Source organism: Arachis duranensis, chromosome 7 (assembly GCF_000817695.3).
Source record: "Arachis duranensis cultivar V14167 chromosome 7, aradu.V14167.gnm2.J7QH, whole genome shotgun sequence".
NCBI classification, from domain to species: Eukaryota; Viridiplantae; Streptophyta; class Magnoliopsida; order Fabales; family Fabaceae; genus Arachis; species Arachis duranensis.
Genome location: NC_029778.3, coordinates 28,653,286 through 28,677,286, shown reverse-complemented (window position 1 = coordinate 28,677,286; position 24,001 = coordinate 28,653,286). Strand labels below are relative to the sequence as shown.

The 24,001-nt window shown below is 34.9% G+C and overlaps 1 protein-coding gene across 1 annotated transcript; it reads right to left on the bottom strand.

Moving 5' to 3' along the window:
• Window positions 1–17,015: 17,015 nt before the first annotated feature.
• LOC107458389 (ATP-dependent zinc metalloprotease FTSH 9, chloroplastic) lies at window positions 17,016–23,992 on the bottom strand. Its single transcript, XM_016076595.3, has 13 exons — window positions 23,129–23,992; window positions 22,405–22,470; window positions 22,154–22,288; window positions 21,941–22,006; window positions 21,425–21,610; window positions 21,248–21,334; window positions 20,988–21,101; window positions 20,749–20,873; window positions 20,541–20,649; window positions 20,263–20,388; window positions 18,345–18,665; window positions 18,131–18,254; window positions 17,016–17,731 (listed from the first exon to the last, which is right to left on the bottom strand). Exons 1-13 carry the CDS (start codon window positions 23,924–23,926, stop codon window positions 17,598–17,600), a joined length of 2,391 nt encoding a protein of 796 aa, XP_015932081.1. The 5' UTR covers window positions 23,927–23,992; the 3' UTR covers window positions 17,016–17,597.
• Window positions 23,993–24,001: the final 9 nt, after the last annotated feature.

The window sequence follows — 24,001 nt, the reverse complement described above, 5'->3', positions numbered from 1 at the left end:
CTGAGGGTGACTTTGAACGCCGGTTTGGGCCATCAAATCTTGGGCAAAGTATGGACTATCATATATTGCTGGAAAGCCCAGGATGTCTACTTTCCAACGCCGTTGAGAGCGCGCCAATTGGGCTTCTGTAGCTCCAGAAAATCCGCTTCGAGTGCAGGGAGGTCAGAATCCAACAGCATCTGCAGTCCTTTTCAGTCTCTGAATCAGATTTTTGCTCAGGTCCCTCAATTTCAGCCAGAAAATACCTGAAATCACAGAAAAACACACAAACTCATAGTAAAGTCCAGAAAAGTGAATTTTAACTAAAAACTAATAAAAATATACTAAAAACTAACTAGATCATACTAAAAATATACTAAAAACAATGCCAAAAAGCGTACAAATTATCCGCTCATCAGTAAACCGTAAGAAAAGGAAATAGCAGAGTGTAAGTCCCGAAACGCCGAAAGATATTATTGCAAGCCCACTAACTTAGTGGGTATCTTAATTCACAACCACTAAAAGACGTGGAAAACCCAAACGGCAGGAAAATGCATTCAAAGCAGCATGTTCTGCAAGGAAGCAACAAACGAGTCTTTTGAAACTCTCACTCAAGTCATTTAAACGAATAAAAAAGCCCAAGTAAATCAAGTCAAACCCAAGTCCATCAAAGCTCGCCTACTGTTTATTACACAACAGTAGACGAGCTTGGGGGGCTATGATGTGTACCCTACTATACTCGGAGATAACATCCAAACAGAAACCGAGTTTAAAACCCGGAAGCTAACGAACAGGAACGAAAAACTGCGACCAAGTCGCTCTTATCCATTGGGCGCTATCCACAAGACAACGGAATCCGCTACCCAAGCAAGATAACAACTCTGTGCAAGTCAAAGATACTAACAACGGCACTTATCAGATTTATCAGAACTCACTAAACACAATACTCAACTATAAAACCAGGCCACATAACCCACGAAAGGGCAGGTCATAGAACTCATTCTCACTTATTTTTCTTACTCCCATATATTCTTGTTTTCTTACTTGATCGTCGGAGTGCTTTTTACAGGTGCTCCCGCCGCGGTGTTCATCTTCAGCCGACGTATACCTCTCCAGTCCGAGCATAATCGCTGAGCAGGAGAAGTCGCTATACCTCGGCAGTAACAGGACGGAACATTTGGCGCCCACCGTGGGGCAGAAATTAAATAACCCCACGACAACCTTTTGTTATTATTTTTGCAGGTCCATGGCTGATGATGTGGTTTCCCCACCTACTCGTGATGAACTAGTGGCAATGAACATCACTTTCCAAGTGGAGATAAAGAAAATGGCCAACAACTGATAGGACCAACGGGAATAAAAATGAGGAAAACAAGAAAGGGGTCGAGTAAATTAATTTCTGCTCCACCGAAGTTCATAAAGTTAGAATTATATTCAAAATTTTTAACCAAATTTAATAATATTTTATAATATTTTTGAACAAATTTTCAAAATTTTATCATTTAGTCTATCCTTTCAGTGGCAGTTAATCTTTTTATGTTCATTTTAAATTCATGTATTACTCGTAAACGAGTATTTGCTTTATCCCTTACTTTACATTGCTATGCTCTATTCACAATATTTATTCTTTTATTCTTTATGTTGCCGACAATAAAAATTTAAGCAACTTACAATGCTAATGACACTTTGTTATTGATATTTAGTAGAACAGCATAATATATAATTACTTATTCCTATTGACACTACTTATTCCTATTGACACGTTAATAAGCTACATTTTTCTTATTCTTTTTCAATTGTTTTCATGTATTACTGAAAACTTCTCTATTTATTGTTTATATTATTATTATTAGCTATTTTTGCTTCTTCAACTAATTACTCAATGTTCATGCCGTCTTATTCATGTTTTTTCAACTATTCAGAATGATGGAGCTTAATTTTAACTTTAGCCAATAAATTCAGAATATGTATTTAACAAAATTTCTTCTTAATGTATTAGTGATTGAAACAGGACATGTTTAATGTGTCTTCAATTTTTCACCCTCAACTTATGAGAATGGACGTCGATCATACTTTGAGCAAATTTCACCTCCTCATCTACCAACTCAGACCGAGTTATAACTTACGAACCTTACCTATAAGTCACGGTTAACATTTCTACTTCGGTAAAATTATGTATATGTTTCATCTAATTTGCTCATATAAATCTTTTATGTCAACTTTCAATACATCATAGTTTCTTACGAGGTATCTACTACTCTATATATTCGAATTGCTTCACATTATGTATGTATCTTATCATTTTGTGACTGTATCTTATTATTTCATATATCAAAATCAATCAATCCATCGAAAAACAAAATTGGCTATTAATCAATCCAAAAATTGACTTTTTACTAATCAAAAAACAAACTCAATTAGCAATTATCTCAATTTATTTTTCTATTTTATTTATCTATTTTACAATAATTTATGCACGTTTACTTTCAATCCATTTTATTTATGTTACAAATCTTTATTATTCAATATTCAATAATTAATTGTTTGGGCAAAAAATTCGTCAATAAGTTGTCGTGGGTTAGAAAAATTCTCAAGACATTTGATCATTACATCCTCGGATCATCCAATCGATTCGGTCAACGAATACATTCGAACTTTTCAGTTCACGTCAATCAAATACTATATGCCATCTATGAAAAATTGTTCTCAAACAGAAAAGTATCTCCCACACAATTATATTGATCGAACAACTCTTACCATTTAATTATTTTTGAATAAATGTTGACTAACTAACGTTTGGAGGCTATCGCTCCCATAGTCGATTTGTAGATAAACATAACTATATCACTTCCTAATTTTTTTATCAATCTATATTTATTTATTTGTTTATCTATTTCATCTGTTCGATTATTCACATTTTAATCTAACTTTTTCACTACCAATTTTTTTCAATTTTTCTTTCTTTTCAATTTAACAAAGTTGAGCTTGGGGGATGCTATAATCACAATTCCGATTTATAGATCAGAAAGCTCAACTTGTTTAATTAAAAACTTTTACAGGTGAAGCTTGGAGGCTATAATCCGTCCGTTGGCTATAACTCGGCTTAGGCAAAATTATAAATCGGAATCTAGTTAAAACTAAATGCACACGTGCTATTTCAGGAGTACGTGGAGAGTACGTGTTTTGCTCTCCTAACAGACTTATCCTATAAAAATAAATAACAACGTGCCAACCCAGAAAGGCACAGAAATCTCTCTGCAAATCTCTCTAAACAAGCTCACTAAAAAGAATTTATCACATAATCATAGCCACTAAGTAATTGCATGTAGCACAACAATTCTATAAATACAAGTGACTCACTAGCTCACAGGTACGCTACTCACTCTGAGTAATATTATACTTATCTTCTACTTCTACTAACTTGAGCATTGGAGTGCTTTTGCAGGTGTCCACGACCGCTGTCCTTACAAGAAGACGATGTTTTTTCCTCTCACTCTCAAGAAAAGCAAGTTCAAGCACCAGCAGAACAGGCTATACCTCAGAGTTTATTTCCACACAGGAACACTCATACTCATATATTTTTCATTTTTATTTGTTCAATTCACAGCTTATATGATATATTTTATTGTTTACAATTCCTAAATTTCAATTCTAACATTGCTGCTCTCGTTGAGAGTGTTCCATAACGGAAGGAACTTTAGTCGTTGGAAATACCCTCCCTCCGTTCAATTGAATCAATGGCTACGGATGGTCCATTTTATCCGGGCGATTCTGGGATGTTCGCAGCACTCTGGAAGCTCAGAGGTTGTTGGAAGTTTTGAGTGCTTTCTCGGGTCAATCTTTGATATGGTTTCAACTATGGAGTTACCGGAATCCACATGCAGATTGGGATACATTTGATCTGGATTTTCACCATCAACTCCAACCTGATATGCGCCCACTTTTGCCAGAAATTTGCTGGAACGGAGTAGAAGACTGGGAGATTGAGTGGGAAGAGATTAAGGCCAGACTACTGCCATCAACAGAGCAAGAAATCATAGCAACGAATCACAAATCAATAAGTCCAAAATTTGAACTTGATGAAGGAGATGTAAAATTAAAAGAAAACCTAGATCTGCATTTGGAGCATTCAGATCTGGAAGTAACGGATCCAGCTGAGAGAGAAGTTGCCATCAACGGCGATGGTACATCTACGAGTTGCAGTGACGCGCGACGCACGACCAACAGCGGTGCCGCGGTCGGCGCCGTCACGAAGGAGGAAGGAGACAACACTGTGAAGGAAGGCGGCGGCTAGGTCCAGAGTGGCAACGAGGACGGCGGCACTAGTGGTTCTGCGGGTGTGTTTAGCGGTGGCACTGACGCAATGTAAGAAGGTCTTTGCAGGTACCACCCCCTATTCACTCTTTGCAGGTACCACCCCTCATTCACTCACGCTCGCAAGTCGGAAGGAGTCTCAAAAGGCGCAAACCCGCTCAAAGGCTTCCCCCCTTATACGATTGGGTCAACCTTACGAGTCCAGTCCATTAACCTTCGGTTACCCAACGTAATAATTATATTATTTTTTTTCTAAAATACCCTTCAATAATTTTTTTATTATTAAATTATAATTTTACCAAAATTTTTGTTAACATTTTTTTTATATTTTACTATTAATTTTTTGGAAAAAATAATTTAATTATTAATTTTTTTAAAAGTATTTTGATAAAAATACAATTTAGTCAATAAAAAAATAATTTATTAAAATATATTTTAGTAAGCAAAATTAATAATAAAAAATAAAATTTTTGTTAATGAATATTTTTTTTAAAAAATAATTTTTTCTTAAAAAATAGATAAAGTTAATATTAGTTAACACAAAAAATTTAAATTAAATTAAATAAGAGATTTTTTAAAAGTTAGAAAGAAAAAGAATATACATTTATAAAATAGGAAGAAAAAAATGTCATTTCAATATTTCGTAAAAGAGGAAATTGAAATTTTTTCTTAAATTATTTATTTTTAAAAAATTTCAATAAAAAAACTACTTGTGAAAATTAAATTCACTCATTATAATATGATCGGTGCTTAATTTGCTAAACACGCCTTAAGAATACTAACTCTAAAACTACGTGTCAATATCCCATTAGATGCTCATCTTATAGCCACCGCTAGCCACGACTAACATGGCCACCAGAGACGCAGCCTACTTACTTTATCTAAATTCAGGACTACAACTTTATTCAATGATCGTGGCAATTTTAGAGTGGACAATGATCAGCCTGTGGCAAGAAGCAAGAATTTATTTGATGGGACAACAAGAGGCTCAATTACGATGAAACAATTTCCACTTATGCATTTCAAGCAATGGAACCCTGGAAGATTAAGTTCTGTGGACTATGGAATATCACTAGAAGTCCCATGTAATTTTAGAAGATCTATTTGGTTGTTATTTGAATTTAAGTTGCAATGCCTTTTTCTGAAAATACCAACCTTGAGGGCAAGGTTGTTTTGAGGGGTGGATAGATGATACGAACATATAATGTACCAATTAGAAAACAATTAGATATTAGAAATTCACAAGTATTAGTAAATATTAGTGATGAGAAAAATAGTATATACAGGGATATGGGAAAAATAGTATATATAAGGATATGGACCACACTATTGTGGTAGTTAGAGAAATTTGGTTAGTTCTCATTTGGAATTTTACCCTCAATTCGAAGGATAAAATTACTGTATTTCTTTTTCATCTCAATATTCATACTCATATATTTTTTATTTTCATTTTTTCAGTTCACAACTCATATGACTACTTTATTGGTACACTTTATTCTTTACAATTCGTAAATTTCAATTCTAACACTTATTTTCCAAAAAGATTAATCCTTATGTTTATCTATTTTGATGCATGCAAAAATCTTTTTACGACAAATTATATATACTTAAATTCCAATTCTTTGACAGTTCAATTTATCTTTAATTAATCAATCGCTAATTCCTTGGTCAACCGATCAAAAAAAGCGGTTTAGCACAATTCTAATTTAGTTTCAAATAATATTCAAAAGTAGTTCTAGTTCAAATTATATGTCACCTATTTAAAATTAGTCCTAAACAATTGAGAATTATAAGAAAGAAACACCACATACTCTTTAAAATACTATTCCAAGTCAAATAAAAAAGTCATGAGAAAAGAGTTTTCAAGCTTAATTCCGATATTAAAATTTTCAAAGTAATAACAGAATTAAAAATAGAATTAAAATATTTTTCAATACTTCTAACCTTTAAAGAATGAAAAACAAAAACTCAATTTTAAAAATAAATCAATGCATAACTCCAAAATAAAATAAAACACTTAAATTAATAAACCATAAGAAAAGTAAACATAGTTCTTAACCCTTAACAGAATTAGTTTCTCATGATAACAAGAAAACTAAAGCAAAAGAAAAAGATGAAGATATGAGATCTTGGATTGGGAAATGAAGATCCTTCCCCAGATGTCCATTTCTTGTGAATCTTATTCTCTTATTTATATCCTAAGTTCTATCTAAAATTCAGAAAACTAAATCTAATTTTATCTTTGGAATCATAAAATAACTAAAATAATAATTCAAATCTATCCTAAAACTAATTATTATCATTCTAGAAGAAAAAAAATAACAATTTTATTCAAATTTAAATCTAATCTAATATAATCCTAACAACTATATCTTATCTTTCTATAAGGAGTTTATTGCTAACTAATAACTTAAAGCTTGAATCTTGAGTTAAATTTAAAACTTTCCAAAAATGCATATTGAAATTAGGCCTTAACAAGTATTGCATCCCAAAAGTCTTGAAGTTTGGAGTGCCGGACTTGCTTCTTGAGTCTTGGGCATTGGCCCAAGTGAGAAAGAGGATGCCGGGCTTGGTTGATGATGGCCGCCGGGTTTGTGTGAACTGTATTTGTGTTTTCTTGTTAAAAAAGACTTTAATCCTTGATTATTCCTGAAAATACAATAATACTAAAACAACTTTAAATACTTGATTAATTTTGAAATTTTATTAGAAAACATAAGAATTTTGATTAAAATATAAAAAAATTAATAAAAAAAATCTAAAATTTACTAAAGATGCCTAGGCATCAGATTCCATCTTCACCTACCGTTATTACAACATTTGCAGATTTTTCACTGGTGATGACCTCAAATAGAATGTCCTTTCCATTCATGGATTTTGGTGCCAGAACAGGTCCAAAGATAGCACTTTTATATTGTTGTCTATGTATGCCGCACAAGGCTCCTTGTATTTATAAATGAAACTAAAGTGAAAATATACTGAAATATAAAATAGTTTGAAAGAATTAGACAAATAGTAAAAGAATTCAAACATAAATGTAATTGACAAAAAAATATAAAGGAAAATAAGACTTGATTGACATAATCCAAAGAAATGCAAATTGAAAAGAATTTAATTGACAAAAGAAAAATTTTGCAATGATTAAAGTTGACAAAATATAGATGAAATAAGATAATATGATAGAAAATGAAATGTAAAAGAAATACTTTGATGAAAAGGAAATTGTATTCATTTTAAAGAGTAAAATGACTATAAAGTTACATAGGGGAATTGAAAGGTGCAAAGATCATTACTGGTAATTCTGTTTATTCTTTACGTTGACGGGACTAGTGTGTGAAAATGTATGTAAAAAATTTAACCATTATTACGATAACCAATATCCAATCTGTAGAATGCTATTCTTGCTAACCTCTATCTTCATAGCTTATCACGTGTCTTGAACAATTGCTTCTTTGAGTTTGTGAATTACAACATGTAAGTATTTGCCTTTATTTTCATCCGGATTTTTTTATGGCATAAAATAAAAAAATAATTATTGCGACAGAAAAATCATTTTGGAATTATATCCCAGAATTATTTCTTTTTGGGTGGGGACAAGTTCGCCGTGTCCCTCGACAATCACTTCTTTCTTAGTATTGGAGAACACTATTTCTGTTACACCATTGCTCCCTGCATACATGTGGTACATATACTTGAACAAATAATAACTTGAACATATAATTTCATTTTATTTTTTTTCTCTGAGTTTTTAAGGGTATGTATTATTAAAAAAAACTAATGTGAAAGTACGAAAATGTAATATTATTTTTAAATACCGTTTGTTTCTGTGTACTCCTAGACGAAAATGATGATAATGTTATTGCCATTGTCTCCGGCGGTGTCTAGTATTCAACTCCCAAACTTTTCTTCTCACCCAAACCAAATTAGGTTTGAACATTTTTTTTTTGTACAATTCGGTTTTGTTAGGTAGACAATGACTTTTGTAAACAATGTGAACAATAGGCTCTAAAATTGGCCTAATAAAGTAAAAACACACTACACTCCCAATTACTCCCAAAACCCTAATTTTAACCATCCAAATTTTAACCATTCTATTCATCTACCCCCCTTTCGACCTAGCAATAACTCCCTCCCCCCAATTTGACTGAGCAGCCACTGAAGAGAGCCCCACCGCCAGTGTTGGAGAACCAACCTCCATCAAGACCACTACAACCTGAATAGCTGGTGCAACCCAACCGATCCTCCCGCACGATTGTAGTATTCCCTTCACGCTTGGTGTTCGCTACTGCCGTCTTCCTGCATGCCTCCCTCGTGCTTCCGTCGAGCGTTGGTCGTTGACTAGGAGCTTTCCGTTGCTATCGCTTGGGCGTCGAACATCTGCACGCCGTGTTGTCCTGTGTCGCACCATAGTCTTCGCTGAACGCCGTGTCTGCTGTCAACGAATTCAACACCACCATTTCCTCTACCTGGTCGCTGCTCGCAATAGTCAGTACAAGGCTAGATGTTTATTTAGTGAATAATTGTTCATCAAAGGATTTAGGTGATGGTTGTTTCTAACGGGTGTGCTACTTTGTGCATCTTTGAATCTGTTTGCCTGATGTTGAAGAAAATAACTGGTTGTTGTTGTTGAATTCCTTATATTTTACCGTCTTATTTTTTTATTGTTGACTGAATTCAGGTTTGTTCTATCCAGGGTTTTAGTTAGTCAGCTTTCGACTGACACGTCTTTTAAATTCGTCGCTCTATTAATTATTTATTCGATGTAAGACGACTAGTTATATCACTAGGAGCATGGATGGTTAGATTAAATTCAAGAAGTCAAAACTTGTTTGAGTTTAGTGAACAATATTTTTCTTGTATTAGTTTATGTATTTGTGTGTTACATGTGATTTAGTATGCAATTTACCCGTTAGTTATGTTCGATTTTTTAAAACTTTGTGACATGAAGATGTGAAGGCTTTTTGTTGTGATTTAAGTGGTTACATATGTATTAGCTTAAAAATATTGTCGAAACCAAATTATGTATACTGTCGAGAAAACCTATGTGTATATGGTTCTGAAATTGCGTTGGGTTTGTTTGTTAGTTTTTTTAATCACAATTGAAAGTGTAATATGCTACTTCTCCACACCTTTACTTGGTTATTGTGGTACCTTTTGATGGTGGATGTTCGATTTTCACTGCTTACTAGATGGGTGATTGACGATTAGATTCTTGCGTGATCTAGAATTTTACAAATAAGCTCTCGTTGAAAGTATAGCTTCTAAACCAATAAAAATCCTTTCGTACAAAAGTTTGGTTGTCACAAGTAACAAAACCCAATAAAATTTATAACCGAAGTATTGAAACCTCGGGTCGTCTCTCAAGGAATTGCAGGGAAGTATGATTTATTATTGGTTATGGAAAAAGGTATATTTTTTGGTTTTTGAAATAGGGAACAAGGAAATAAATTAACAATAAAGTAAATTAATTATCATGAACACCCTTGCAAGGTATAAGAACTGAAAATTCCATCCTAGTTATCCTTATCAGGTGTGATAAGAATTGTTTATTGCTCCCACTTAGTTAACCCTTACTAAATAAAGAAAAGTCAAGTGGACTAATCAACTTGATTTCTCAAGTCCTAGTCAACTCCTATGAAAAGACTAGCTTTAGAGGGATCCAAATTAATCAGCAATTTCCAAATTTCATTCAACCGTTGAGTTTGACAACTCAAGTGTTACCAATTACTTAACCAAAGCAAAGGGGGAAATCTAAATTAAATTAAAAGCATTAATAACATAAATTTGAAGAAAGCAATCTTTAGATCTGAAATACCTCAATTTATATTAAATAAGAATATCAATCCTAACATGAAAAGTTCATAAGCCAAATTGAAAAGATAAATAACAATTAAAGTAATAGCATAAATAAAGTAGAAAATATAGTGGTGATTTAAATTAAAGGAACATTGAACCTGGAATAAAGAAGAAATAGCCTAAAACAAATAGAAATCCTAAATCCTAAAGCCTAAGAGAGAGGAGAGAGCCACTCTCTCTAGAAAACTACATCTAAAACTAAAATTATGAATAATGAATGTTGTGTTCATGAATGGATGTATTCTCCCACTTTATAGCCTCTAATCTGTGTTTTCTGGGCAGAAAACTTGGTCAAAACATGGCCCAAAATCATTAGAGACAAAATCTGCCACGCTGGTTTCTCTGCAGAACGACGCGTCTGCGTGATTCACGCGTGTGCATCATTTTGCTGTACGGCCACTATAGCGAATTATATATCATTTCAAAGCCCCGGATGTTAGCTTTGCAACGCAACTGGAACCGCCTCATTTGGATCTCTGTAGCTCAAGTAATGAACTGGATCTCACTAATTCAAATAATAGAATAAGGTACAAGTAAACTTGCAAAAGAAAATAGCTCATGAAAGCTGGGAACAAGGAATCGAGCATCAAACCCTCACTAGAAGTGTATACACTCTAATCACTCAAGTGTTTGAGGTTCGATTCTCTCAATTCTCTACTAACCTTGCTTTCTAAGACTTGTTCTTCTTCTACCAATCAACAGAAATTTAATGCACTAATACACAAATCAAGAGGTCTTTTGAGGGTTGTAATGGGGTCAAGGTCAAGGTAGGATTGTATTTGGTCAAGTGGATTGAAATCTAAATCCTTAATTAACCTAAACTTACCACCTAACTTAGGACAATCCATATAATCATAATATAAAATCAATAACTACCCATTAACTGTGTTTACTACATATTCATGCATTCCAATTTTTGAGTACAGTACGTATGCATTTTATTATTATTTGCTCTTTTTCTTTTCTTTTTCTCTTTTTTTATTTTTATTTTCTTATTCTATTTTTTTCTTTCCTTTTTCAATGCATATGATTAAAGTATTGAATGCATAAACATGTTCTTAACATTTTTCACATTTTCACAGAAAGTCTAACATACTCAATTCCTAAACCAAACGTTTCCAAGCCCACTTTCTCCACACTTAATTCATGACCACTTTCACTAGTTTAAGCTAATCAAGGATTCAAATTAAGGACATTATTATTTTTCGCTTAGAGTTAGTGATGAGCTAAAGTAAAGAACAAAGGGGTAAAATAGGCTCAACATTGGTTTGCAAAGGATAATGAAAGGGTAAGGCCATATGGGTATGTAAGCTAAGTGAAACAAAGCCTCAATCATATAAGTATATGCATACATTAAACCATGGAAATATCGAATCAAGCAAAATATAGATCACAATTTTAGAGAGAACAACACACACCAAAAATAAAATATATTGGTTGGTAAAATGCAACCAATCAAATAGGCTCAAAATATCACTGGTTTTGTGTATTCAAGCTCTAAACCATGTTCCAAAAAAAATTCCTTCAAACAAGTTTAACAAAAAAAATTTCAATTTAAATTAGTAAAATATTATAAAATAGAGTCTTGAAAAGAAATTTATTACTTTAACCAAGCAGTGGTAAAATATGCACAAAATCAAGCAACATGCAATCAAATTAATGCAAATGCAAAAACTAACAAGGAAAATAAAACATTAGTGTTGAGAAGAAATTAACTAACCCACGGAAGTTGGTATCGACCTCCCCACACTTAAAGATTGCACAGTCCTCGGTGCATGCTAAGATGTGCAAGTGGACGAGTGGCTCCAACTGATGCTATTCTCTCCAAGGATTGTGCGTAGGAACTTGTTTGTCGCCCCATATAGAAGTTCTTCCTTTTCCTTCTCGGTGGCCAGCCTGAAAGAAGAGGAAAAGAAGAAAAGTAACCCAGAAACAAAGATAGAAAACAAATAAAATATGGCTGTTAATGCCAAATAATAAGGGTCTCAATTACATGGTAGCTACAACATGCAAGTGAGAAAACAGTAGAGGCAAATGGCATATCAGTAGTGCACAAATTGCAATAATGGGGAAGAGAGTGTGGGTAATGCAAGATAACATCAATTCATGTCAATGCAAAAGGAACACAGGTTTCATAAAAGATTGGCATTAACAAATAAATAATATCATCGAATAGTGTAAAACAAGTTACTAAGCACCAAAATAATACTAGAAAAGATACAATAGTTGAATAAAAATATTTAACACCAATGGAAAAATAATAGATTTTGAAGAGAAAATAAAAATATGCACAAAATTAAAATGCAATGAATGAAAGTATGCAAATAAATTAAGTAAAATAGGATGAAAGCGAAGAAGGATGATAAGTGAAAGAAATGAAGAAGAAGTAAGGAAGAGAGGAGGAAGGAAAAATTAGGGACATCAGCGACAATCTTGTTCCGCAACTTGGCATGGTAATCAACGAGTTTGGCCCTTGCATCATCCAGAGCAGTATGCAATATGGCTGCTTCATCATCACAATTCACAAATTCCTGGCGCAACATTGTAGAAGTGTGCACACAACCCTCTGAATAAGTTATGGCTCTCATCCAAACGTCTCACGTCTCACGTCGTGGCTACTCTTAATGTAGGTGTGCTTGCGCTTTATGTTCTTGCTCCAACGAGTGAGAACATTGCAAGAAGGCACTCTATTCACTTTGTAAGAGAAAAACACTATAAGACAGTGGCAACACAGTATATCTGAACTCTCGAACAAGTTGCACTCACATCGAACCTCGTGAGTCGACATCAAAATGGACGTGGTACGTAACATATCGAGTGATCTCATTGGCTAATTTTTTTCTCTTCCACTTTTACCCAGAACGAGTCACCCTATTCATAAATTGCATAGATATTGCAATCACCCTTCTTGCCAAACTCTGTTTGGACTTTCTTAAACACGTTTTTAGTGTACTTTTATTGAAATTGTCTCTCAATGGATGAGCTAGTTGCACATGGGATTACTCTTCTCAAGTCTGCAGCATCATCCTCCAATTCCTTCTGCTCCTTTTTTCCAAGCACATTGTCGAACTCGTGGACGAACTGAACCAAGCTAGTCTTGCTATGTAAGAATCCACCACAGAATGCGTTCATACTCTCACTCCTTTGTGTACTCATCATAGCATCCTAAAATTTACCCTTGAAAAAGATCGGCACCTACATACGTCGGTCCTCAAATAGGTCTACACAAAATAAATCATCCAAAAACAGAAACTCGCATAAAGAACATATTTAAAGAAAAGAATACAAGAACATCACAAACCCTAAGCAATTACGATGCATCATATAACTTTAAAGCAATTAACCTGATAGCCATGTGTTGTGATGTAGGTTGAACTCATCTATGAATTCAGCCCAACCATCCTCGAAAGCCTCAACCGACCGAGAGTTCCACAATATGTGATTCAGCTCAACATTCAACTCTCTGAACTGAGCATAACCTCCGAGCTTATGTGGTATCTTTTTCAATATATGCTAGATGCACCAACGACGGCGTATTTGGGGTAGGACCTTTCTAATTGCCCCAAACATGGACCTGTACTGGTCTGTGATGATGTCCTACAGTGCAGTACCTATGCACTTCACCCATTGCGTGAAAACCCACTCGAAACTTGGAATCTCCTCATTCCCTAGCAGATCACAGCCTAGCAAAATAGACTTATCATGGTGGTTCATACTGACGAAAAAGGCGAACGGCAATCATGCCTAAACGAACAACAACCACATATAAGAACATCCAATTATTACAAAAAATAACAAAAAGTAAACAACATCAACATAAATAAATATTACCGGTTCGTATTGTATGTGGTATCAAATGATACCACGTCTCTATAATATTCATAAGACGCCCTGCACCTTGCATCTACCCAAACTACACTCCTAAAATTATAATCCTCGTCCACATTCACTGCGTAGAAGAAGTTCGGATTTATCTTCTTCATTCGCATGAAGTAATTCAACATCTCTTAAACATCTGCATAAAATTCCTGAGCCAATTTCAAATACTCAAACCGCATCCCAACTCATGGTATTTCGTCTTTACCAAGACAACTGTGATCTGGTAACTGCGTATCAGTTCAAAACAAATATCATTAGATGAACACGAGTATTAATGGTCAATTCAAACATGCGGTTCACAAAAAAACAACAATAAACTAGAGTCCAAACCTCACACCAAGATCCGTCTCATCACTTCCAAACTCAGTAACATACGTAACTTTCATGGCCTACAATCGAACATACACGCACAAACCGAAACAAACAAACTAATTAGATATCGTACCATAAAATAAATATCAACTAAAAATACCTCCACTCACCAACCAAAAGAAGTCAAACCAAATACAAAATAGGAGACCTCTAGTTGTATTAAAGACTCCAAGAATAAACCATCATCCTAAAAATTTTGCCTTTTATGACTCCTACATATTCCAATAAAATTAACATATTTTCCTAATTGAAAAAGAATACCGGGTGTTAGATAAAAAAAATTAACTTTTTTATACATAATAATTGTTATGTCTCTCAATTTCTATAATCCACCACATTCACAAACTGGTAATAAGTCTAAGTAACAATATATCCAAATAAGTCTAATTGTGCAATGCATCCTCACCATTAAAAAATTTAAAATTAAAAACTATAATTAGTTTTAAATGACGTAAAAAATATATGACATCATTTATTAACACATTTAAAGTCTTCATACATGTATTTATACTATCAATTTACTACCATAACAAATTTGGATGCATTAAGAATTAATATCTTGAATCTACTTAAACGGTTGAAATAAAAGAGAATACTCTGCTTGCACTAAAAATAACCATCTCATTTATATTGAAAATAAACATTCGTTACCAATGTATCAACCTTCATTGCTTACCTTATTAGATTGTTCACCCTCCACGTCGCAAGGATTGAGAAGGTTGTTCATCGAATGCATGGAATTGTCATCGGTGAACGAAGATGGGACATGACAAACCGGTTCAACCAAATTGGACTACATTTACGTGGATGTGAGGGGTGATGTACGTATGAAACGGCAGCTGCAAATATCCCCTGTATTTGGACGGATCTGTCGCAGATGAAGAGGTTGCGATGGTGGACGCGGTGTGTTACGGGGTGCCTGCACCGTTGGCGCATTGGTGAGCTACGCGAAGGACAACTTGTACACGAACGGGGGCCTGCTTGGATGTTGGCGTAGAGGTAGGCGGCGTCGGCTGGGGCTGGACGGCAGTGGCTAGTGTTGTGATCGGCAATAGTCCGACGAGAGTGAGAGACAATCGACGGCTGGTTGCAGAACGAAGTTCACACATGCAAAAGGCATAGCTAGAAGAGTAAAGTGATCAATTGTGTAACTGCTCTACGTTCATCAAATCCTTATTTTTTTTAAATTTAAAAACTGATATTATTAGAAATTAATTAATCATCTAATTAAACATTTTGATTTTAATTTCTCTTTTTAATCTTATTGTTCACATTAGTCATTAATTTTATTGTTTGAGTCTCCCTATACTTTTTCTTTCATAATATAATCCTAGAATAATTTTTCTGTGAAAATAATTTTTTTATTTATTTCAAAAAAAATCTATTTTCCTCCTAATGCATGACTAACCACTATTTGAGATTTTGAGCTTTTGCACGTGCGTCATATGTATTTACCTATACGGTTTCATCTATGTACTTACTTATACGGTACCATCTCTGAGAACTTGCGTCTTTTATTTATGGTTTTCTGTGTCACGTAGTTGAAATCAATGCTCTCCAAGGGATTTGAATCATCTAAAGTTTGAATTTCTCTTTAGAGAGTAAAGTGTGATCTCTCACCATTTATTTCATATGTGGGACCAAGAATAAATATAAAAGAGAAACCATAAGGGTAGAAAGATCACACTTTATTCTCTAAAGTAAAATTCAAACTTTAAATAAAATTCAAACTTTAAAAGATCTAAATCCCTCTCCAAGATACCAAGATTTTAACCAACAAGATTTGCCGACTGGAATGCCAATTCTTGTTGATCAAAACCACTATCAATCTAACAAAGTTGAATTTGTCTAGTAGATAGCTTACTAGTCCGTTTAAAAAAATGTCGGAGGTTTAAATCCTACCTTATCCCTGCAGCAACCCATTAGCCAATAACAAACTCTTAAATGGAACTCAGTATCATAACGAATTAGTCATTGACCTGCCGAATTAAGACATAAACGTAAAAAACCAAAAAAAAATCACCATCAATCCTCTACAGCCTCCAGTCGTTGATGAAACTATGTCAAAGTTATATACTTTGTCAATCAGACTGCGTAAACTTTTATCCAATATATACACAGAAATTTGTTTAATCGTAAAGACATTTTTTTTCCTATTTGAGACATAAGAGTTTTGTAGTTTTTTTAATAATTTTTAGACGTATATATAGAAAATATTCGTCTATCTTTATTTCTATTTCTATTTCGGTATTTTTGTCTCAACAAAATTCTAGCACCACGCAACCTAATACTTATTACCAGGACCATGACACACCCAACATCTTGCGGCTCCATTGCAAACCTTAATATCAAAATAGGACATAAAACCATGACTTAAAAATGACTTGAATATGATACGTGACTTTTAGAAAAATTTCAGCCACACGGTAGAGTGGGAGACCAATTGTCCAATAGAAGCTCCAGAGCAAAGTGAATGTTAGTATGTTATTGATATCTACAAGTAAAATGTATAGAAGTGTTGGATTCAAAAAGCAAAAGATATTTTTGTTCCCCCATTCAAAACATGACAACAAAACGCTAACATAAAACACAAACTCTTCTCAATAATTCACATCTAGACAATAAAAGGCCGCAAAACGATCCACCTCCCACATTTTTCAACATTTCAATAGGAAAAAAATATCCATCTAAATAAATACATCTTTATTCCCCACATGGTACATTCCATGTGGTATAAAGGATTGTTTTCATGGTTTTGTGGAGGGTGGGGGGAATCCTATGTATTTCACATAATTATAATTATAATGTATACAACTATATATAAAATTACATTTGTAGACAGTCACATCATGACTGAAATTAATAGTCAATATACAAGAAATTCAAATAGCAGGATGCATGAAGTGAAAGCGGGACCAGTTATGATTTAGGAAGCCCTTTATAAGAAAGGCACTAATGTATGTATTTGATTCATGTTTCTTTTTCCCTGTGGCTTTGGTTGAGTGAAGTTAAATAACAAGCTGGCTATGGGGTTAAAAATGAAGCCAAAATTCACCTTACAGGAATATACAAATGTTGTAAGGGTGAGCTCATGCTACAGAGATATAACTTCACTGGTTTCAGCGGAATGACCATCAAAAATCATACCTCAAGTTCCACTTCACACTGGCAGCATAATAGAGACAGCTCTTAATTGTTCAGGAACCTGTCTGCAATGACTGTAACGGGAGAATAGATTCTTGCTTGCCACTGATAAAGACTGAAAGCTCCGTTGGTGCAACTACCAGTCTTAACCACTTTTGTAGCTCTTCACCCTCTACTTTCTCTTTTTCTAAAGAACAGGTATTATTAGCACACCAAAATATATACTTGATGTTCACAGTGCAAGTTCATATCATATATAACTATAATATGCAGAGTGGAGTGAAGTCCAAAATCTAAATATGCAATTTAATAGCCTGAATTTAAAGAGTACTTGGGAGGCAGAAGAAGACACCAAAAGATATGTGCAATATAAGAAGATGAAAACATGCATAAAGAAAACCCTGTCAAGAGCACCCTGATAAACAAAAATATCCAAGCAAGGAAACCATAAATGAGACAACAGATATCAAATATGAAGCATGCACAGCCTTTATCATGTTCAAAGAAAAATGTATAACATAGTTCCAGAAATCATCACAAATCATTCATCCAATCACCAAATATAAAAAACAGCAAGTAGCTTTACCTTCCAAATGAGCACCAAGACCCTCCAAGACAGTAGGATTAGCTCGCACAATGGAAAGTGATACATCCAGAGCAGACTGCAATAATGCTTTCACCTCTCTTTGGACAAGGTCAACAAGATGTCCCTGTTGTAGTCAGAACTTCAGATTAAATATGCATACAGAACCTACCGAATTGCAGATGAGATAAAAAATAAAGTTTATGAACTGCAGGACCTGATCCCTTCCCCAAGGAACTGCACCAGACTCGTCCAGTCCGCCATTAGAAAGGGTGGCAATTGACACGGGGCCTATACTCTGACTTAGGCCATATTCAGCTATAGCTTTGTATGCCATGTCAGTCGCTCGTCGTATGTCATCAAGTGCGCCTGTTGATACCCGACCAGAATAAACCACTTCTTCTGCTGCACGCCCTCCAAGAAGAGTCACCAAGCGACCACGCAACTCATCAATGAAAAGCAAGTATCTGTCCTCATTTGTTGGGGGAGTATAAGTAAAGCCTAAAGCCCCTCCGGACCTTGGCAATATACTCAGTTTCTGAAAACATACATAGGACAGGAAGACACTGAATGACAATTAAAAGAAACTATTAATATTTGGTTCACGAGGATTTTTCCCCCTTTTTTTATTTATTATTACCCTAACTTTTATGTAATTTTAGTTGCTATCTAATACCTATTCTCCTTTATGCAATTTTAGTTTCACTATCTAGTACCTATGCACTAGAAGTCTAGAATCACACAAATCATACATAAAAAGTACCAATATATTAATTCTTAGTAGAAATCATGTGCAGATGCTAATACAAAACTCTATCCTCCAAGAATGAATCTAAGTGACATCCATATTTATCTCGTACAGTTTGATATCTATTATTCTACTTTCTAGATTAGTGTGTTTCACACTTCTACAGAAAAGAAAAGGGGAAAAGATGTGTAATAGGACAAATAGGGGATTATAAAGATGTCAAGTACTTTTTTCTTTGTAAATCATCTTGGATTCAAGTCTTTGAAATAGCAAAAAACAATTTTATGAGTATATATAAATAAAGGATATGTTAGGAAAACTTTGTGCACCAAATCCCCTCCCAATCTCTCATATATATAGTAAAAGTAGAAGTAGAAGTAAAATAGTAGATAAGGAGATTGAAACATTTGATAAAAATTTCATAAAATGCTAATCATTATAATTAATGGGAAGGAATTGCAAAAATATAAGATTGACTAGCTTGACTAAGTGCTTGTTTGGGCGTCATTATCTTGATAAAAAAAAGATCTTTTTTCATTGAAAAAATATCCTTTTTTATTTTTTAGCGTGTTTGGCAAATTTCTAGTAGTAAAAGTAAAAGCACTAGAAAAATAAATAAAAAAACATCTTTTTTAAGAAGCTGTAATTTACATCTTTTTTTTAAAAGATCATTTTTTCTTAAAAAGTAGATGTTTGTCATATAATAAATAAACAAAAAAGTACTTTTATATTGTTATACCCAAACACAATTGATAAATAAAAATATCTTTTTGCATGAGATACTCAAACATAAAATTACTTTTACTTTTCCACAAGATCTTCTAAAAAAAGATAATTTGAAAAAAGATCTTTTCTTAGAAGCTCACCCAAACAAGCCCTAAAACTAACTACTTCAAATTATTTTTTCATTTAAAAAAAAAGACTTCTGAGTGAGAATAACAGGAGGCAATAATTGCATACACACAACACTATCTATTAACAAAATGAAGCACAACCCTCAATTTATACCATGTTTAATCTGCAGAGCAAGTGAAATTTACCGTGATAAATCTATACTTTGGTCTAATTTCCCAGCAAAAACTATTGAGAAAGAAACGAAAATGAATACCCACACCCCTGATTCCACAGACAAACAAAAATAAAATGAATTGTGATTACAATCCAGTAGATTAAATATATCATAATCAGAGCCTCTACATACTAGAAATCATCAATCATTAGACTGATATCACAGATTTCTCAAGAATAAATAAAATTCATATAGTGTCTTAAGTCCAAAAAGTCAAATAGGCAATTATAGGTTACTAATTTTTAAGCACAATATGCTTATCCATAATTAGAATTGCATATTTGAATCATGAAAAATTGAGCATCTTCCATGGCTTACCTCAACACGTGGCTGACCAGGAAGAAGATTTGCAACTGCAGTGCCTACTACAGCATGACCAGCTTCATGTCGTGCAACTACAGCCTTCTCACTTCCTTGTAATTTAGCAGTCTTCTTCTCTATGCCCTGAAAGAAGTAAATTTGGTTGATTTTCTCTGCAATTAATAAACTAAGGTCGCATTTATGTACATAAAATCTTAAGTTTAAAAGGTTCTTTTTAAATTACAAACTGCATGTAACATATAAGTGGCCACCAGCCACAAGAGGTTGTGACTTACAGCTATTGATCTTTCCACAGCATGGATGAAATCAATCTTCTCCACAACAACTTTATTCTGCCTTCCCGCCAGTAAAGCAGCCTCGTTTACTAGGTTTGCAAGGTCCGCTCTTATACGATTAATGATATGATAAACATGTCAAATCAGAATTCCAACTGCCTCAATGTTTTTAAATGGGGAAAATGTACAGATGTAAGAGCACAATTACCCCGTGAAACCAGTGGTCATAGAAGCAATGTCGCCAAGGTCAACATCCTTGGCCAAAGGAAGTTCTTTCTTGGAAGCATGTACTTTTAGAATAGCTTCCCTACCGATCCTGTCCGGTGTTTCCACCTAGAGAGAAATTTATCAGAAATAAGTCATTTTTGCTATAAGCATGCAAAGTTACGAATTTTTTTCTAATATCAGCATAAATATTGAAGTAAAGCACTAAACGATAATCCACACCATAACTACACGGTCAAATCTTCCTGGTCGCCGGAGTGCAGGGTCCAAAACATCTGAGCGATTGGTAGCTCCAAGAACAATCACTGCAGAGTTGCTGTCAAACCCGTCCATTTCCTGCAATGAAATTATAACATATTAGCCTCGTCATGAGATGTCTATCTTCCCCACAATTACCCAAAAATAAATAATAATAATAATAATAATAATAATAATAATAATAATAATAATAATAATAATAATAACATCAAAGGAATGCTAACAGTGAGCAACTGATTCAATGTTTGCTCTCGTTCATCATTGCTGACAATGCGAAATTTACCATCCCGACTTTTGGCCACAGCATCTATCTGCATGCCAAAAGAAAGTTCTATTGGTTGATTATTAAATGGTAGATATTGAATAAACAACCCTTTCTCAATCAAAATTCATTTACAGACCTCATCAATAAATATTATGGATGGAGCTTCCTTCTTTGCCCTTGCAAAGAGATCTCTCACACGGGAGGCACCCATGCCAACATACAACTCTACAAACTCACTAGCGGAACAACTTATAAATGGCACATCAGCCTCCCCAGCCACTGCTTTTGCTAGTAGAGTCTTACCTGTCCCAGGAAGACCCACCTGTAAGATAAACCAACAGGTATTTACTATCTAGATCTTGAACTCAAATAATACTACTAAATGCAGTGCATAGCTATAAACAGCTCACATATGATGTGTAAGCTGATATGTAAAACGGAGAAAACATGGTTCACAGAAATACAGTAGATAAATCTGTTGGAAGTTAGCCAAAAATATTTGCATGATGAGTTTCACATATTTGGACACTTCTCCAAGCAAATAACCAAAACTAGATAGTATCTTCTTGGCAGACTGCCAAATGCTTTGCCTTGGGATCAAGAGTTTAATTTTCATTATGTATCTCATTAGATATTTCAAGCTAAGACTCACCAAAAGTACACCCCGCGGGGGACGAGCTCCAAGCCGTATATATCTATCGGGATTTCGAAGAAATTCCTGGCAAATGAAAGCATAATAAAAAATTACATTCCTACGTCACCAAAAGACCTCAATAAAATCAGAAGGTTAATTACATGAAAGAAAGGCTCTCATACACCCTACAAAATTAAGTGATGATAATGGGCTGAAGAAAGGCCAGCTTACCACAATCTCTTCTAACTCCTCCTTAGCCTCATCAACACCGGCGACATCAGCAAAAGTGATAGATTCACCTTGTTCAGATGACTTTGTACCAGTAGAAGTTCCTGATTTGCGGTTTCTAATCTGTCCAGCTGTGTGCTGTACATAGCATACAAGTACTAAGAAATAAGAATAGATAGAGTCTAATTGTAGGCACTCACTAGTTGATTGAGAAGGCCCAAGAAATTGAAAGAGGGCAATAAATACAAACTCACCTGAGAAAAGCTTACAGGGAATCGGTGGAGAAGCCCTGCTAGCACAGCAACATAGAACATTGCTATCTGCAAATATGGCAGCGAAAAATCAACATGACAGAGTGATAAGTCCGGTCAACTAAGGAAATTTGTAATGAAATGGAATAGGAAACTATATAACTTACACCACTAAACATTATAGAAAATATAAACAAAAGCAGGATACTATAAAAATAGAAAGAAACCCAATAATATTGAAGCATGTTTAACAAATTTGAGGAGTATTCTGTTATGCAAGCTTATCTAGCTGATGAAGCAAATGTAACTCCAAATAAGCAAAAGTATTCACTCTTCCAGAAAACACTATTTCAAACTTTCAGACACAAAACCTAGTGTCTAATTAAATCATGCAGATTGTAATGTCTCCACACGTAGGCAATAATTGAAGAACTAATAAGAACTTCTAGTTCTAGTCAAGCTTTGGCACCCAGTCGCACAGTTTTAATAAAAATAGCAATTGGAGAAAGAATCAAAATGCTTACTCCTCTTTGGTTCATGGACCCTTTGCTCCAAATAATTAAACAAACTTAAATTTATCTATTTATTTATGATTTATGAATCTCTGATAGTCTTAATTAAATTCAGTTGAGGTGCAAGTGTGCAACCACTAACCATAATAAGCAAGTAGCCAACTTCGCACAGCAAAAGCTAAGAAAAACCACTCTAGCAAGTGCAACTCGCTTACCAATGCCGAGTTAAAGAACCCTCCGGACCGCTTATCCGGCGACCCAAACTCCACCTGATTCTCCAATAACTTACTGCCTCCACCAGAAGAAGCAACTTCACTACTACCATCACTCCCAGTAGTTCCAACCTCAGGCTTCAATTTGAACATGATGTGCACCCCATCAACCTCCACCTTCTGAACCTGGTCACTGTTGATTTTGCTCAAGAACTCACTATACGGAACACTCACGAACGAGGTTGCAGCCCTAGGTTCGGACCCAGGTAATGGAATCCCTGGCCTAAGCAACCTCATAACAAACACCACAATCCCCAACTGAAGAAGCAGAACCCCAATCTCCTGAGCCTGAACTATCGGTTGCCACCGCCACTTCCCTCCGCTGCCACCGCTGGCGCCTTTGGACCCCAACCACCACCACCACCACCCTCCCTTTCCCTGCTGCTTTTCCTTCCTCCTGTTCGAGCTGGACCCCGCCGCCGTCTTCGATCCCTTGTCGCCGTCGCCACTCTTCTCCTCGCCGGAACTCGCGGCGGAATCGCTCTCTTGGCCACTGCTAGCCCTAATCCTATCGTATCCCCTCTTGAAATCTCCCCAAACATGGAACCTCAACGAATCGGTCGAGAAATTAGCGTGCCTAGTCGGAACCCTAGGCTGTCCCGAATTGGGAGCGAAACGTGTCGACGTCACCACGTGCCGAAACGATGTCGCCGTGTGCCTCCGCCAGCGATGGAAATTGGAGTCAGAATTCAAGTAAAGTTGGGTGTGTGTTAATGGAGATAAGTATTCCAACGCAGACATTGCAATACACAGAGAGAGAAAGAGAGAGAGAGAGAGTTGGAAATCAAAAGTTTGAAAAAATGAGTATATTACAAT

Excerpts from the sequence above, each read along its gene's own strand:
- LOC107458389 (XM_016076595.3), bottom strand. The coding sequence starts at position 23,926 with ATGTCTGCGTTGGAATACTTATCTCCATTAACACACACCCAACTTTAC. Across the intron at positions 21,335-21,424 it reads CCATAATATTTATTGATGAG|ATAGATGCTGTGGCCAAAAG; the intron begins GTCTGTAAATGA and ends TTTGGCATGCAG. Across the intron at positions 18,255-18,344 it reads TTCCTTGGGGAAGGGATCAG|GGACATCTTGTTGACCTTGT; the intron begins GTCCTGCAGTTC and ends TGACTACAACAG.